General features: G+C 53.4%; 8 protein-coding genes across 8 annotated transcripts; 5 read left to right on the top strand and 3 right to left on the bottom strand.

Annotated features, from left to right (window-relative positions):
• Positions 1 to 358: 358 nt before the first annotated feature.
• J7T54_001476 (Vacuolar amino acid transporter-like protein) lies at positions 359 to 2,006 on the top strand (the record flags this gene model as incomplete). Its single annotated transcript, XM_051506358.1, has 2 exons — positions 359 to 1,922; positions 1,978 to 2,006. 2 exons carry the CDS (start codon positions 359 to 361, stop codon positions 2,004 to 2,006), a joined length of 1,593 nt encoding a protein of 530 aa, XP_051362370.1.
• Positions 2,007 to 3,627: 1,621 nt separating this feature from the next.
• J7T54_001475 (Ras-like protein family) lies at positions 3,628 to 4,649 on the bottom strand (the record flags this gene model as incomplete). The annotated part of the gene is made up of 5 exons (XM_051506357.1): positions 3,628 to 3,789; positions 3,838 to 3,972; positions 4,029 to 4,226; positions 4,454 to 4,481; positions 4,582 to 4,649. 5 exons carry the CDS (start codon positions 4,647 to 4,649, stop codon positions 3,628 to 3,630), a joined length of 591 nt encoding a protein of 196 aa, XP_051362369.1.
• A 1,643-nt stretch (positions 4,650 to 6,292) lies between these two features.
• Positions 6,293 to 7,439, top strand: J7T54_001474 (uncharacterized protein; the record flags this gene model as incomplete). Its single annotated transcript, XM_051506356.1, has 2 exons — positions 6,293 to 6,748; positions 6,795 to 7,439. 2 exons carry the CDS (start codon positions 6,293 to 6,295, stop codon positions 7,437 to 7,439), a joined length of 1,101 nt encoding a protein of 366 aa, XP_051362368.1.
• Positions 7,440 to 7,769: 330 nt separating this feature from the next.
• On the top strand, positions 7,770 to 8,656 carry J7T54_001473 (CobW/HypB/UreG; the record flags this gene model as incomplete). The annotated part of the gene is made up of 2 exons (XM_051506355.1): positions 7,770 to 7,825; positions 8,017 to 8,656. The coding sequence occupies 2 exons, from the start codon at positions 7,770 to 7,772 to the stop codon at positions 8,654 to 8,656; spliced, it is 696 nt and encodes a 231-aa protein (XP_051362367.1).
• A 109-nt stretch (positions 8,657 to 8,765) lies between these two features.
• On the bottom strand, positions 8,766 to 11,250 carry J7T54_001472 (uncharacterized protein; the record flags this gene model as incomplete). The annotated part of the gene is made up of 3 exons (XM_051506354.1): positions 8,766 to 8,801; positions 8,865 to 11,089; positions 11,145 to 11,250. The coding sequence occupies 3 exons, from the start codon at positions 11,248 to 11,250 to the stop codon at positions 8,766 to 8,768; spliced, it is 2,367 nt and encodes a 788-aa protein (XP_051362366.1).
• A 300-nt stretch (positions 11,251 to 11,550) lies between these two features.
• J7T54_001471 (U3 small nucleolar RNA-associated protein 7) lies at positions 11,551 to 13,262 on the top strand (the record flags this gene model as incomplete). The annotated part of the gene is made up of 2 exons (XM_051506352.1): positions 11,551 to 12,237; positions 12,318 to 13,262. 2 exons carry the CDS (start codon positions 11,551 to 11,553, stop codon positions 13,260 to 13,262), a joined length of 1,632 nt encoding a protein of 543 aa, XP_051362365.1.
• Positions 13,263 to 13,396: 134 nt separating this feature from the next.
• J7T54_001470 (Peptidyl-tRNA hydrolase-like protein) lies at positions 13,397 to 14,122 on the bottom strand (the record flags this gene model as incomplete). Its single annotated transcript, XM_051506351.1, has 2 exons — positions 13,397 to 13,713; positions 13,762 to 14,122. The coding sequence occupies 2 exons, from the start codon at positions 14,120 to 14,122 to the stop codon at positions 13,397 to 13,399; spliced, it is 678 nt and encodes a 225-aa protein (XP_051362364.1).
• Positions 14,123 to 14,562: 440 nt separating this feature from the next.
• On the top strand, positions 14,563 to 15,423 carry J7T54_001469 (uridine kinase udk; the record flags this gene model as incomplete). Its single annotated transcript, XM_051506350.1, has 3 exons — positions 14,563 to 14,702; positions 14,754 to 14,859; positions 14,911 to 15,423. 3 exons carry the CDS (start codon positions 14,563 to 14,565, stop codon positions 15,421 to 15,423), a joined length of 759 nt encoding a protein of 252 aa, XP_051362363.1.
• Between the last annotated feature and the right edge of the window lie 130 nt (positions 15,424 to 15,553).

Raw genomic sequence — 15,553 nt, 5'->3', positions numbered from 1 at the left:
GTTTAAAGGTGACTTCAGTTACTAGATATCGATACGTAAGGTAGTACCCGTAGATCGACATGCATCAATTCGCTAAAATCGCCAAGCCTCATTAGGGAGGCACCCTTTACTACGTAGTAGCCGAACCGCAATGTCAGACATGGAATTTCCAATCGTCCCATAGGTATCTCACCGTACCAAACCAACATTTTTCAACCTACACGACGAACCTGAAACCGCTTTGTCTTCAATTTTTGTTTGCATCGTCAGGCGATTCGAATTCTCTTGCCACTACGAAAGCCGCCACACGAAAATACAGGGAATTACGCCCGGCGCAAGATGCTCCCTCCCCTTGTAACTTAATTCTCTCCTTTCAGCAATGACCGCCACGACCACCAATGGCCACGCCAAAGGGCAGCGCCACGTCGAAGAGGGCCAAGGTCTCCTTGCGCGCGATGCCTACGATGACGACAACGACAACGATCTTGGGGTGCTACACGACGCAGACGACTATGACAAGGATGGCAACGAAATCGCCCATCCGCCTCGATCCGCGAACCGCGTCCATTTTGATCTGACGCCAGAGATCATGGGCAGCGACGACGGGAGGTTCTCGAGCGAATTCGACGTGGAAGATGGACAACAGCAACATCACAGGGTTCCCCTGTTGACGGACATGGAGGCGCCGAGCGTCGCGATCGCCAATGCACTCGGTGGTGACGACGCGGAGACTCTCGAGGCCGAAATGAGACGACCAAAATCGGGCATGCAAAGCGCATTCATGAACATGGCCAACTCCATTATCGGCGCTGGCATCATCGGGCAACCGTACGCCATGAGGCAGGCTGGCCTGCTCGCTGGCACGCTGCTCTTGATCGGTCTTACGATCCTGATTGATTGGACAATCCGCCTCATCGTGATCAACAGCAAACTCAGCGGGACGAGCAACTTTCAAGGGACGGTCGAATACTGCTTTGGGAAACCGGGACTCATCGCCATCAGCCTGGCGCAATGGGTCTTTGCGTTTGGCGGCATGGTGGCGTTTGGCGTTATTGTTGGCGATACAATCCCGCACGTGCTTTTGGCCGTCTGGCCTGGCATGGTAGATGTGCCTGTTATCGGGATTCTAACGGACCGAAGGGTAGCCATTGCAGTGTTTTGCATGGGAGTGAGCTACCCTCTTACGCTGTACCGGGACATTGCCAAGCTGGCAAAAGCCAGCACACTCGCCTTGATAGGCATGGCCGTCATTGTGGTGACGGTGCTCGTGCAGGGTGTCATGGTGCCGAGCGAAGAAAGGGGTGATTTTGACTTGCCGACCCTGACGATCAACGGCGGTATCTTCCAGGCTATTGGTGTCATTTCCTTTGCCTTTGTCTGCCATCACAACTCGCTACTTATCTACGGCTCTCTCAAGACACCGACCATTGACAACTTCTCCCGCGTCACGCATTGGTCCGTAGGAGCCTCGACGGTGGCGTGTCTCACCATGGCCCTTGCTGGGTTTCTCGTGTTCGGCGACAAGACGCTCGGCAATGTCCTGAACAACTTCCCTTCCGACAACATCATGGTCAACGTCGCCCGTCTTTGCTTCGGTCTGAACATGCTGACGACCTTACCTCTCGAGGCCTTTGTGTGCCGCGAAGTGATGGAGACTTATTTTTTCCCTGACGGCCCCTTCAGCTTGCGGCGCCATGTCCTCTTCAGCACAGGTCTTGTTGGCGGCGCAACACTCATCAGCCTGCTCACTTGCGATCTGGGCGCGGTGTTTGAGCTGGTTGGCGCAACAAGTGCCGTAGCCATGGCCTATGTCATGCCGCCCATGTGTTACATAAAATTGACCACGAGGAATTGGCGCACCTACCTAGCGTATGGGGTCGTTGCATTTGGCGCGGCGGTCATGGTGATCAGCACATTCCAGGCCGTCGATAAGTTGTTGTATGGTGGGTTGCCCCGTCCTCTTATCCTGGTCTTCTTTTTACTGACCAAATCTGTTAGGCACCGACGAGCCAGCGAAATGTACCTGAGCAGAAGTTCTATATTACGATTTCGCCATCGGCAAGGATCATGAGTTGGATAGCACTTTCCGTGTCCCTGCATGCTTCAAGGAAAGACGGCGTCTGCTCTTCATGTATATATCTGTCCCAATAGAATCTAGAAAAAGGGAAATTGCATTTCCACATCCGCACCAGGGTCACATTGTCCTCGTGTAGCATCATTCCCCGCGTTGCGTCCCACATCACAAGGCGTTCGGTCTCATGCACAGCGGGGCCAACCATTCCTCAAGAGTCAGGCCTGACAAGTAAACAGTCTCAGGGTCCTGTGAGTGGCACTTCATGTGATAAGTCACGGTCACGGTCACGGTCACGGTACTGCCAGAGTGGGGGCGTAGCAGCGAACCCCCGCTTCCCAAGAAAGCAGGACTCTTGTGATGAAGGACTGGAATCGCTTCCCCCTCCTCCACCAGTACAGTACCACTAGAAACTGATTCACAACCTTGACCAACAAATCAACCTTGCCTTACACACGCTATAAGCCCATCAACAGACTCAAACAAATCAACATGCAGCCCCTCGTCAACAGCCACACGTCCTGCCCCAAGTGCAGTGCCACCATCGAAGGTGCCGATAAGACTTGTGGCAGCTGCGGCGCTGTGAGTTTTCCCTGCCCGTCTTACAAGTTGACGGAGCACTAACCAAGAACCAGTCGTGCCCCAACTAATACGACCACAACGAGGATACGGTCTGAATGAATTCGGGAGCTGAGGGAGGAAACAAAAGAATGGGGCCTCGTGAAGGCACTGATTCTTGATGCAATAACTGAATTCCATTTACGATAGCAATCTGAACCAGAGCATTGTCCAGACAGTGATCGACGCCTCGCATGTCATTGATCTTCGTGTACCGGGATATTGTAGAATTGTAAGGTAGACATGTTTCCAAATGCTCCCTACGCAGCATGTGCCGCACCTCGCTACTTTGATCTAATAGAAAGCGTGAACAAGGATGGAGAAAGACGACCGGAAAGACAAACCGAGAAGGACAGGACGCGTTTGACTGAAATGCAAGGGAAAGAACAGGAAAAGGGTGAAAAGAACATTGATTCAGTGTTCCTGGCCGGATCACAACATGACCACCAGCGCAGCGTATACCCATGACTGAAAGCTTCTAGTCCCCCTCGTCCTTCTTCCCACTTGCTCACACTGGCCGCTCACATTCACCGCAATATTGGCCTCGAGACGCATAGCAAAAAGGAAAACAAAGCACATGTCCCAAAATGAGGTCCGCCCTATCCTCCCCCGTAGTGACGCGACACAAGAGATACATAAAAACAAGACCCGCTTGCCTGGTGAGCTGTCGACACATTACAAGGCGATGGTCCCCTGATAGCTCCACCTCCATAGCTCCAAACATAAGTTGATATGCAGGACGACAGGTCCTCGGGCTTGGAAGAGTCGACGTTGATGAGGTATGAGCTTGCGTGGGTGCACACAGACTCAATGCGATATCAAACTCCTCAGTAAAGAACCGGACCAACGTCCATTAAACAAAGCCCGAACGTTGAACCCAGGTCATCCGAGAGGAAATGGATATTTAGTCGCGCGCAACGTCAACAGACTGTCAAGTGCCAAGAGTCCGGAGACTCTTCTTACAAGACAAGGCACTTCTTGTCGCGCTTGCCACCACGGCTGCTGCGGGACATGAGAGCAGCACGTGTGGCGTGCTCAAAGACCTCGCGGACACCCTCGTTGGTTCTGGCAGAGCACTCGAGGTACTTGTAGCCGCCAATCTTCTTGCGGATCTCCTCACCCTACATACGTCAGCATTGACCAAAGGCTCCTTGCATGTTCTGACTTACCTCTTCAGGGGAGACCGGCTTCTGGCTGGTCTTTCGCAGCTCCTCAATGGTCTTCTGGTCGTAGCGCAAATCCTTCTTGCAGCCAACGAGGATGATGGGCAGGCCCTGGCAAAAGTGCAGGACTTCGGAAATCCACTGTGTAATGTAAGCTTGGGACTGCCACATGCTGATTGATCGAATGTTCTGCTTACCTTCTCCTGGACATTGTCCAACGAGTCGGGGGAATCGATGGCGAAGCAAATCAGGATAACGTGGGAATCGGGGTAGGAGAGAGGTCGGAGACGGTCGTAGTCCTCCTGGCCAGCGGTATCCCATAGGGCGAGTTCAACGTGCTTTCCATCAACCTCAACGTCGGCGACGTAGTTCTCGAAGACGGTGGGGACGTAGACCTGTGTGATTTCCGGTCAGTCATGATGCCAGTGGCCGGTATCGCATACGAGTCTGGTAATCGCGTCAAGGGACAGGCATCTATCTGTGTCGCATCAAGAGGATATCAAATCCGTCGTGCACGGCGCTGACAAGTGGTCTCGTGGGCTTTGGAGAGGAGGCGATAGCATTTGTTGTTGGGACAAGGGGGGCTTTGGGGATCGTTCGGTGACGGTCGGTGGCGGCTTACCTCAGGGAATGTGCCCTTGGAGAAGACACTGGAATCATGTTAGCACCAGAAAGCCACGCGCAACGTCGCAAGAGCAGCGGGGGATCCAAACGACGATGGACCATGGGTGGGATGCACAGGTTACTCACATCAACAAGCAGGTTTTACCGCAGGCACCATCGCCAACGATAACGAGCTTTCGGCGGATCTCGGCCATGTTGTCTGTGTGTGTGAGATGGGTTGTTGATTGGAGAGTAGACGAAGGATGGGCTGGCGATGTTGAAACAGCGACCGTTGAATGTGAAGATGGCAAGGCTGGAGATGCAGTGAATAGAAGATCCGAGGATGGATCACTGTCAACGTCAAGTGGTGATGAATGGAGGCAGAGTCAGGTTTGAACTGGAGCCAGAAGGGGGTTTTGGGGCCAGGAAGGCCGCAGCTGACTGGATGGGCGGACCACCTGCATCCCAAACATCAAACCAGACGGCAGCGAGGCAATGCGTCAGCCACATTAGCGGCACCCAGGCTAAGGCCCATGAGGCCGTTCGCCGCCTGAGGTGCGGTGGATCGGCCTGTGCTCCCAGCGGGTTGCTGGGCCACAGCCCATGCTGGTAGCGAATGGGAAGCCCCAGTTGCTCTTACCCACCATTGACGTTTAGTTTAGACTGCTGGTAGAGGCACTCACCGTAGCGCTCAGAGTGGCTGAGGCTAGGCAGATGAACGTGCCGACGGTGGTAATGTCAACGGCCTTGTTCGTGTCTGTTACTTGACGCGAATCCAATGGCACAATGTTCGTAATCGCCTGAACATATCCGGCGAGCGGTATTGAGGCGCGCACCTACAAAGGTTACGTACGCTACTGGGTAGTATTGAATGAAGAATGAAGCCTGATGCATCAGACATCAAACTCAGCAAGCAAATTGATCTAAGGACAACGCGATTGCATTGCTTATTTGGATATGAAATCTTATATTCATATCGCAAACTCCAAAGCGAGCGCTGACACCTGCCCCGAGTGACAAACATGCTAACACCTCTACCTGCGCCCTGACTGCTGGAAGCTTATCAAGATGCTGCCGCGTTGGCTCGTGGCCTTTCATTACTTAACGTTTCAGGAATTCCGCCGTAGATCCGAGCCCCTAATAAAGTAACGGCAAGCTGCGGTATCGCCTGGCCATCCCAAACGCCATGCCTGTGTCTTTATTAGGTGCGTACGTGTAGATACATAGTCCTACCCATGGGGCATTCTCGTAGGACTCTGCACAGGTCCGCGCTTGACATCTCTAATCCTCAGCCATTGCGACAAGTACCATCTACCAAATTAGAATTAACTGACTCATACTAAAGGAGTGTTGGTCTTCTTTAGACAAATGTCTTGATAGATCACTCACGTGAAATACTCTGTCCCTTGACATTACTATGTGGACCGAAGCTGGAACTCGGTCGATGTTCAGGGTCAACGTTTATTAAGCATTGTGCGCCAATCGATCGGAATCAGCCTCCTGAATTGCTAACAGCCCAACAGGCGTGTTGTCCGTGAGGCTAAGTCGGATCCTGAACATTCATTACCTGCACAACTCGAATCAGTGAGCTGCGGCGGACATATTCTACAGTGCAGTGGTGCATGCACAGTAATCAGGATGTAGTATTCAGCGAGGCCAAACTGTACTGCGGACATGGAGTGTGGAGGTTCCAGGTACAGTGTGAATACGGGCAGGTATTTTTCGCACTACACACTGTGTGACCCGAATTTCTCGAGAATTTCCCAGGCGTCAGGTAATTCGACATCACGCGCACGCTGCGCTTCACATCCGACAACTACGGCGCTCGACATCGGGCTGATCGATTGTCCTCCTCGCCATGGAGAAAATCTTCAAAAGGGCACGCCAGGCCGAACGGCAGGTCGTACGCCGAGCCAAACTCCGCGAACACAGAGAACGCATTCGAACGCGTATCCAAGTCAGGGATGAACTCAGGGACGCCAGCCGAGAGCACAAGAGTAACATGGAGCTCGCCCGAAAGATCCGTCAAGAGCGATGGGAAATGGGCCCTATCGCGCCAAGGCGCCAAATCGGCGTCAATGGATACGGTCTTCTGCAAAGGACAGTGCACTTCGATCCCAGCGTCGACGGACAGCATACGCCCAAACGCGACCTCGTCGTGAAGCGCTGTGCATGGGCGGGAGGCCCCAGACGCTTGAACCTGGCTGTCGGTGATCGGGTGGTGATCATGGACGGCGTCGACAAGGGGAGGATTGACCACATTGAGACCATCGACACGACATTTGGGACAGTGACCCTCCGAAACATTCACAAGGTACGTTCTGTAGGCGAGCGTTGTGCACATGAGCTCACCAATCCAGGCCGCTCATCTATCGGCTCTGCAAGAGATGACCTCGCTGAGTTCTCTGCCTATTCCAATCGATGCCGTTCGCCTTGTCTACCCCGTTCTGGATCCCGAGACAGGCGTTATGAAGGACACGATAATTCACCAATTGAAGGGCACTGCGGCGAACATGAAGTCAGAGAACATGACTCTCGCACGCTGGGACCATGGCAAGCGATGGGACCGCTTCGTCCCAGGTGCAAACATTGTCATCCCTTGGCCCGAAGTTGAAGCACCAAACCACCGGACCCACGATTGTGACACCGTTCGCAGCCAAGTTGAGAGCCGCTCGTTCTTCTACAACCTTCTTTCGCCGCCCATGCCACCAGCAGTCTTGGATGAGCTGCGCAACAAGTACTCCAAATTCCGAACTCGTCACGAGGACTGGTACATTGCCAAGAAGGAGCACGAGGCGACTGCGAAGAGCCGACGCAACGAGCTACTCAAGGAGATGCAGACGCCCAGCGACGAGGCACGCATCAGGAGGGACGCGCTTAACGAGGCCAAGGGCGAACCGCAACTGACGGATGAGATGTTGGAGAAGCTGGGAGAAATCATTGCACAGACCAAGGCAGTGTCTCTGAAGGACTCTGGTGTATCTGAGGTGGAAAAGTCCCAATAGAGGTTGGGCCAGAAGGTTTTTGTATGAGTATCAGCATCTGTGCACTACTGTACGTTTTATAGCCAAGAGCAGCTCACGCTGCGGAGCTGGTCATAGCCACTCGCCTCGTGAATTTGGATAGATTCATTTGTGTTATACAAGAATTTGATTATTCGGTTGTTCTCCCCATCCTTCGAGACTGCGTGGAATGCCGAACTGGCACGTGCCGCCACCACCGGCAGTAATAGCCCCTCCCCCACCGGACGCTCGCGACACCGAATTCCAACCTTTGCAAGGTATTTTGCTCCATTGATAAGGCAACACAGACTGGAGACCAGCACGAGACCAGCAATGGCGCAATCCCATTCCCACGACGGTGGAGCATCGCATACCCATGACTCCTCGGGGTTCAATGCGCAAGAGCATGGCCACTCCCACGAGATTCTTGACGGACCGGGGAGCTATCTTGGCCGGGAGATGCCCATAGTTGAAGGGCGTGACTGGTCTGACCGGGCCTTCACTATCGGTATTGGCGGGCAAGTTTCCAAGACGGGCGATGCCTACCGAAACAAAAGCTGCTCGCTAACAAAGCCAACAGGCCTGTGGGTTCTGGCAAGACCGCACTGATGCTTGCCCTCTGCCTTGCCCTGCGCGAGAAATACAACCTTGCTGCCGTCACAAACGATATCTTCACGCGTGAAGATGCCGAATTCCTCACACGCAATGCCGCTCTGCCTCCGTCCCGAATCCGAGCCATTGAGACGGGCGGATGCCCCCACGCTGCCGTGCGGGAGGACATCTCGGCCAACCTCGCCGCGCTGGAAGACCTGCACCGCGAATTCGGCACAGATATACTGCTCATCGAAAGTGGAGGCGACAACCTGGCCGCAAACTACAGTCGTGAGCTGGCCGACTTTATCATCTATGTCATCGACGTGGCTGGTGGTGACAAGGTTCCTCGCAAAGGAGGCCCAGGCATCACGCAGAGTGACCTATTGGTGGTGAACAAGACGGATCTTGCAGAGGCCATTGGAGCGGACTTGGGTGTTATGGAGCGCGATGCGAGAAAGATGCGCGAAGGCGGCCCAACCGTCTTTGCTCAAGTCAAGAAGAATGTCGCTGTGGACCACATTGTGAACTTGATCTTGAGCGCTTGGAGGGCTAGCGGCGCAGAAGAAGAGAGGAAGAGCAAGGGCGGCCCCAAGCCAACAGAAGGTCTCGAACAGCTCGCCAAGTAATTGAAACATGGCAACCGTAGCACATGATTCTATTTGCGATTGCTCCTGGGCCCACATTTCGCTGTAAGCGAGACAAAGGGGATGTCGTTATGGTCATAAACCTATGTAGTTACCCATCCATCTCCATGTCTCCATCGTGCACTAGCTGTGGAACTTTTTCTGCCTCCATCAATGACCCTTTGATAGGTCGAGCATGACGAGGCCATACCCTCTTATACAGGCTGATGCCGACAGAGTCTTGAGGGTTGATCCGCCCATCAAACGTCGCCTTGAAGTAACCATGAGTACCCAGAGGCTCCTTGAAGAACCCACTTCGTCCTCTCTTCGTCCACAAGGGGAGTGCCTTGAACCACTCGACATCCTCGCGATTGAAGAACATGTACCGGATGGTGACAACATTCTTGTGGATGTGGTAGGGGTGACCCGTCAGAATCACCCGCTTGGCAATGACTCTGGATGTCGAAGGGGGCAACGACGTCCCTGTGCCAATCAATGATAGCCCGCTGTCGAGCCCTTGCTCGGGACTTTGGGAAGTGCGCTTGAAGAAGAGGACCGGGACGGCTCCCCAAGTGATTGGCCCCATGAATGAAGCAACACAAGAGCCTCCAGGGTGCAGGAAGCGGCAGTACTTGTGAACATCGTTGGGGGTATTGCCACCATGGGAGAAGACAGGATTGACGACCATCCTACGTGGCCCGCACTGAACGATCAGTTCCTCCTTGGCCTTGATGGAAGACGTGTGGTCGGAACTCAGGTTGAAGAGGTAGTTGACCACCGTCTTCTTGTTCTCGTGTCTGAGGAGGGAGATGAGGGTGACTGGGGAACTGGGGTCATGCGCCTTCTCGACTTTAGGACTGATGCCCTTGATGTAGACTTGGACTCGTGTGCCGGGAGCCACACCACCCACGAGTGCCTCGCGAGTGGCACGAGAGCGAGAAGCCCCGTAGTCGGGGACCTGAAGCAGCCGTCGCCAGTCTTCGGGCTCGTGTGCGCGGTCCTCACTCTCCTCCCATTCGCTTGTTCGCAGACTCTTCAGTCCACGGTACCGAGCGAGTCTCTCCCGCGCAAGCACATTGGGCGGCAGCTCAACCTCGTCGGGGAACTCCCTGTCGTCCTCCGCCTCGTCACGTTTGCTCGCCCGATACCTTTGCAACTGTTTTGCATCCTCATCTTCGTCGGGAACATCCATCATTTCCGACTGCGGGTATTCTGAAGGACCTCCTTCTGTGGGCTCAGGCTCAGCAAAGCCTTCAATGCCATCTTCCGGCGCGCTTTCATCCTCTTCTGCCTCGTCGTCCATATCCATATCCTCCAGATCGGACCCGGAATCAGAGACGTCGTCTAGATACCACGCTGATTGGTAACGCGATGTACCCCTGGGTAGTTTCCTGGTCGATACACCACCTTCTTCCTCTTCGTTCTCGGAGAAATAATGGTGATCGTCTAGCAGGACACCCTTCTTGGCCATGGTGGCAACTGACATGCCATCGTCATCAGCGTCCATGACCACATCGTCGGGAGCCAGCTCATTCAAATCATCCTGATCTGCAGAAGGTTCCTCGAGCAATTCCTCGCCTGGCTCGTCCATCTTGACCTCCTGACCTTTCCTCTTGATTTGCTTCGGTAAAGGTGCAGCAACGATCTTCTCTATTTGGTACGCGCCCCAGTCGCCAACCTGGATGAGTCGATCGGCCTTCAGCCCTCGGCCCCTGACGAAGCCAGTCACGATGGTGGATTCGTCAACGCCCCTTCCGAATTGCACAGAGTCCGCGAGCATCCAGCTCCTCTCGTCTCTCCAGTTGATACCCTTGGGTGTGGTGCTACACAGCGATCGCATGAGGTTCGAACACTCCTGGCGATTATCAAGGTTATAGAGCTTCTCCTGATCCGGGTGGAAATGTGAAATGAAAGACTTCAGAGAAGCCAGAACACTTTGGCGTTGCTTTGCAGGCTCAATCTTGTCCACGTCCTGAACGACAGTGAAAAGGTTGGACATGCCCTGGCTCTCCACGCTGCGCAGGATCAACTCGCCCAGTTCATCCACTTCGACCGTGCCTGAGACAACGACGACAACAAAGTCGGCCACCTTGGCAGCATCGAGGCAAGCGCTCAAGTCCCGTTGAAGGGGAATGTATTGTAATTTTTGCTTAAAACGATCGACCGTGACGCGGTGCGCAACGTCCTCGGAGTTGGAATCGACGTCAAGGCTCTGGTTCAGTTGCTGAATCGCAAAATTGGCATCGCCGCCGGGACAGAGAGGCAGGACAGCCACATTTCTCGGCGCTCCGTCCTTCCCAGAGAATACCGAAGTCTCCTTCAAGTGCTCCTTATGCTTAGAAATGCGGGCCTGCTTGGCCTGATTTCGGCGGTCGAACTTGTTCATAACTTGCTGGTGGGGTGTTTTGCGAGAGCCTTTCTCGTTGGGAACCCGGCCTGTTGATTTTTGTTAGAACAATGTGCTTGTCGCATGTTTGAACATATGCCATACCTTTAGCGCGGTCTCGCAACTCGTGTTTGGACGCCGCCTTCGACTTGAACGGCTTGTGGTCCACCTTGGTCGTCGGTCGGTGAGAGTGGGAGACGGTGGCTGGCATCTTGCCGTCGCCGCCTGCTTTGAAGCGGAATGGTAATGAGGCCAGGGTGAATAATGTCTCGGTGTCGGCTCTCTAGCCTCTCGACGATGGTTTTAATTCTCTAGGACTTCTTCACGACGCCTCGACCAGAAAGTGGTGATTGCGACAAGAGGATGGTGGGGTTTATCAAGAAATTTCAGGTTGTGGCGGGACAATCGATAAGACCGATAAGGGATTTTTTTTTTCTCGGCTCAAACTGAAGATCTGCGACTCGCCGACTCGCTCAACAAACGCGACCACGGACTCCAACCAACAGCAGCAATGGAGGTCGACACGATTGACGAACCAAGAACACAAGTGCAGCAAAGCAGTGCTGTGCCTGTCGACACGTTCCGCAAAGAACTTGTGCCTCAACAGGAGCGCGAAAAGATCCGGCGCCTAAAGGAAGCGAACAAGGCATACGGTCGCGGCAAGAAGATCAACACTAAGAGCATCCAAGACAAGAAACTACGGCGAAACCTCAAGAATCTGGAGGGAAAATACCAGAATGCGAACGTCAGGGCGAAAGATGCTGAGATTCTACTTGAGAACACGAGCGGTTTCCTTGAGCCAGAGCACGAGCTCGAAAGGACGTACAAGGTTCGCCAGCAGGACATTGTAGATGATGTTGCTCTGGAGACTGCCCATAAGAAGTTCGAGCTCAAGCTTGATCAATTGGGTCCCTATGTCTTCGACTATTCGAGGAATGGGAGAGAGCTTCTTCTCGGCGGTCGCAAAGGCCATGTCGCAACTATGGACTGGCGTGACGGCAAGTTGGGATGCGAGCTTCAGCTGGGCGAAACTGTGCGCGACGTCAAGTGGCTTCACAACAATCAGTACTTTGCCGTTGCGCAGAAGAAGCATGTCTACATTTACGACAAGAATGGTGTGGAGATCCACAGCTTGAGGAAGCACCAGGAAGTCACGCACATGGAATTCCTTCCGTATCACTTCATTCTGGCGACTCTGGTAAGTCAAATGCTACACGCGGATATCAGTGGCTCATATAGTAATAATGGCAGGGTACAACCGGTATGCTGAAGTACCAGGACGTCACGACCGGAAACATCGTCGCCGAACTTCCCACCCGATTAGGACAACCCGTTTCGCTCACCCAGAACCCGTACAACGCCATTATGCACGTCGGACATCAGAATGGACAAGTCACCCTCTGGTCGCCGAACTCGGCAGAACCCTTGGTCAAGCTGCTCGCGCATCGAGGACCTGTGCGGTCTCTCGCTATCGACCGCGAAGGCCGGTATATGGTGTCCGGAGGACAGGACCAGAAGATGGCTGTATGGGATATCCGAATGTTCAAAGAAGTCAACAGCTACTTTACACGACAACCCGCACAATCGATAGACATTTCGGACACAGGCTTGACCGCAGTCGGCTGGGGCACCCAGACAACGATATGGAGAGGCCTCTTTGACAAAAACAAGGCCGTCCAAGAAAAGGTGCAAAGCCCCTACATGGCGTACGGCGGAGAGGGCAAACGGATGGAGCGGGTGCAGTGGTGCCCATTTGAAGATGTTCTCGGGCAGGGCCATGATGAGGGCTTCTCCTCCATCATTGTGCCTGGCGCTGGTGAGGCCAACTTCGATGCCCTCGAGGTCAACCCATTCGAAACAGCCAAGCAACGCCAAGAGTCCGAGGTCAGGGGCCTTCTGAACAAGTTGCAGCCTGACATGATCGCGCTGGACCCCAACTTCATTGGTAATCTGGACTTGAGATCGAATAAGCAGCGCAAGGCGGAGCAAGATCTCGACGCGGCGGCGCCAGACATTGAGGAAGAGATCCGCAACAGGGCGAGAGGCAAGAATGGTGCTTTGAAGAAGTATCTGAGGAAGCAGAGGAAGAAGAACATCATCGACGAGAAGCGATTGAAGGTGGACGAGATCTGGAAGGAGCAGCAAGCAAAGAACAACAAGAAGCGAGAGGAGCAGGAAGAAGATCTCGGTCCGGCCTTGTCAAGGTTCGCACGGAGAGAGTAGAATTGATCATGCTAGAATATACCCATTCATGGAGTGCAGCTTCATATTTATACGTAATTTTTGGGGTGCCCTGCTATGTCTATGCGTTGTCGTCGTCGTCTATCGTCTGTCGTACATGTGTTTGGTGTCATCCGTTACAAAAGCTTCAGGTGGCTCGTGATCTGGTCGACAGCACTCTTTGGCGCCGGACCGACACCCAGCACGGTCATGCTTCCCGCTTCGATCTGCGTGCGCCCAGCATCGTGGATCACCTCAGCTGTCAGACCAGCGTTGCGAGCCTTGCGTCGCAGCTCGAGCATATCCTCTTCCGACTTGATCTGGACAGCGATCTTAGCCTGGCCGAGCCTCTCCCACCGTGACAGTATAGATGCCTCTTGCGACTTGGCAGGATGACGAGCGAGAGCCTTGTAGCAAGCAAGGGTCGCGTGGGAGCATTGCGCCGCAATTTTGCCTATACCTCATTAGCCTTTGACACGATACTTCAATCTCAAGAACATACCCTTTGTCATGCCCAGATCAGTTCGCACAACCAGCACAAGCTTGCATTCCTCGTTGGGCTGCCCCAGCACCTTTGGCTCGGCTGCCGATGCCAGCGCACTCGCCCTCAGGCCCTGCTTCTGATCCGCCTGTATCCCATTGCTCCAGCTCGGGGCATGGTCCAAAGTAGTGTCGTCTTCGTCTATGTCGCTTTCCTCGCTTTCGATTGGGTCGCCGTGGAATCGTCGACGCTCTTCGCGGACCGCTGGTGAGATAATGTAGCCATTGATAGACCAGACACCCAGGATGAAACCTGAGATGAAGGTCGCAAGAGACGTGACGATGATGATTCCTACTTGTTGGCCACCCTGGACGGACGACATCTTGCGGGCTGAGTCGTGCTTTGCTGGATTCGTGGTCCTTATGTTTTCGTTGCATGGAGGCTGTCAAATTGTCGAGAGTGAAGTTTGTTTAGACTGACGTATGGTTGCCTAACTGGGTTAGTGCACTTATTCTTGTACTGCGTATCTTTTGTGAAGTTGGTATTATTACATCAAAGGATCCTTGGGAGTGTGTGACTTTATTCTGCTGATGACAAAATTCATTAAACAGCGTCATATCCTTTGGCAGCATGCATGGTTGACTACATTCTAGCTTGTATATCTGCGCACATTTGTTGTTGTCTAAGGCAGCTGTCTAAGGCAGCGGCCCTATTATATCAGGGCCAGTGGTGGGGGAGGGGCGTCACTTGTCTCACGAATAAACACGATCAAGTCAGAGAGAGACTCGTCTTTGGAACAGACATACGCTTCAACTTTCAAATATGACGGAACGCAAGTCATTGATAGTCGGTATCTCCGGATGTTCATCCTGCGGAAAGACTACCCTCGCCCGCATACTTCGAGATGTCTTTCCCAACACCTTTATCTTGCACCAAGATGATTTCTACAAGGAGGAAAAGGAGTAAGTCAATGCTAGGCGCTCACAATTATACTGTTAATTGACAAATCGAAGCCTGCCCAAAAAGAACGGATTGCTAGACTGGGACTGTGCTGGCGCAATCGACGTGCCTGGCATGGCAGAGTCCCTCGCTTACATCCGGCAGAATGCAGCCTTTCCGGTACGCTATGACATTGGCCCCCTTTAGTCCACGGCGACTAACAAGCTGAAGCCGCATCTCGAGTCAAAGGAGGATCAGAACTCGATCGGCGAATGTCCCGTTTCCGATTCCGCCATAGCCGCCCTCAAGTCGAGCGTTGACTCGTCCATCCCCGCCGATCATCCCTTGCGCACGGGGGCACTGTCTCTCTGCCTCTTGGATGGGTTTCTCCTTTACCCCCCATCAATGTCCCCCATCCACCCTTACCTTGACATCAAGATCTTTCTGCGAACAACGTATGAGAAAGCTAAGATGCGAAGAGAACGAAGGGATGGCTACGTTACGATCGAAGGATTTTGGAGTGACCCACCAGGATACGTTGACAAGATTGTCTGGCCAAACTATGTGGAAGAGCATGCGTGGATGTTTGAGAACGGCGATGTAGAGCGCGATTTCAAGGAGGATGCTTTGGCAAAAGAGAATATCCGCGTGGAAAAGGGTTTGGATGCTGACAGAGACTTGGAGAGCACCCTGAACTGGGCGGCCGATGTGGTGCTGGACGGGCTTAAAAAGAGCCAAGTCTGAGTGGCATCGATATATAGGCTCCCATCATCTCTACAATTGATCTATGAGATGTCGCTCGTCATAAATAACCAACGCTAATCAGCAAATGTCCAAAGGCCTGAAGTCTTGGCCCCCTCGAGAACGCCTATAC

The sequence above is a fragment of the Emericellopsis cladophorae genome, assembly GCF_022114955.1.
Source record: "Emericellopsis cladophorae strain MUM 19.33 chromosome Unknown NODE_21_length_315015_cov_118_186755, whole genome shotgun sequence".
Taxonomy (NCBI): domain Eukaryota; kingdom Fungi; phylum Ascomycota; class Sordariomycetes; order Hypocreales; family Bionectriaceae; genus Emericellopsis; species Emericellopsis cladophorae.
Note: the sequence above shows the minus strand (reverse complement) of the source record. Positions and strands in the feature narration are given on the sequence as shown.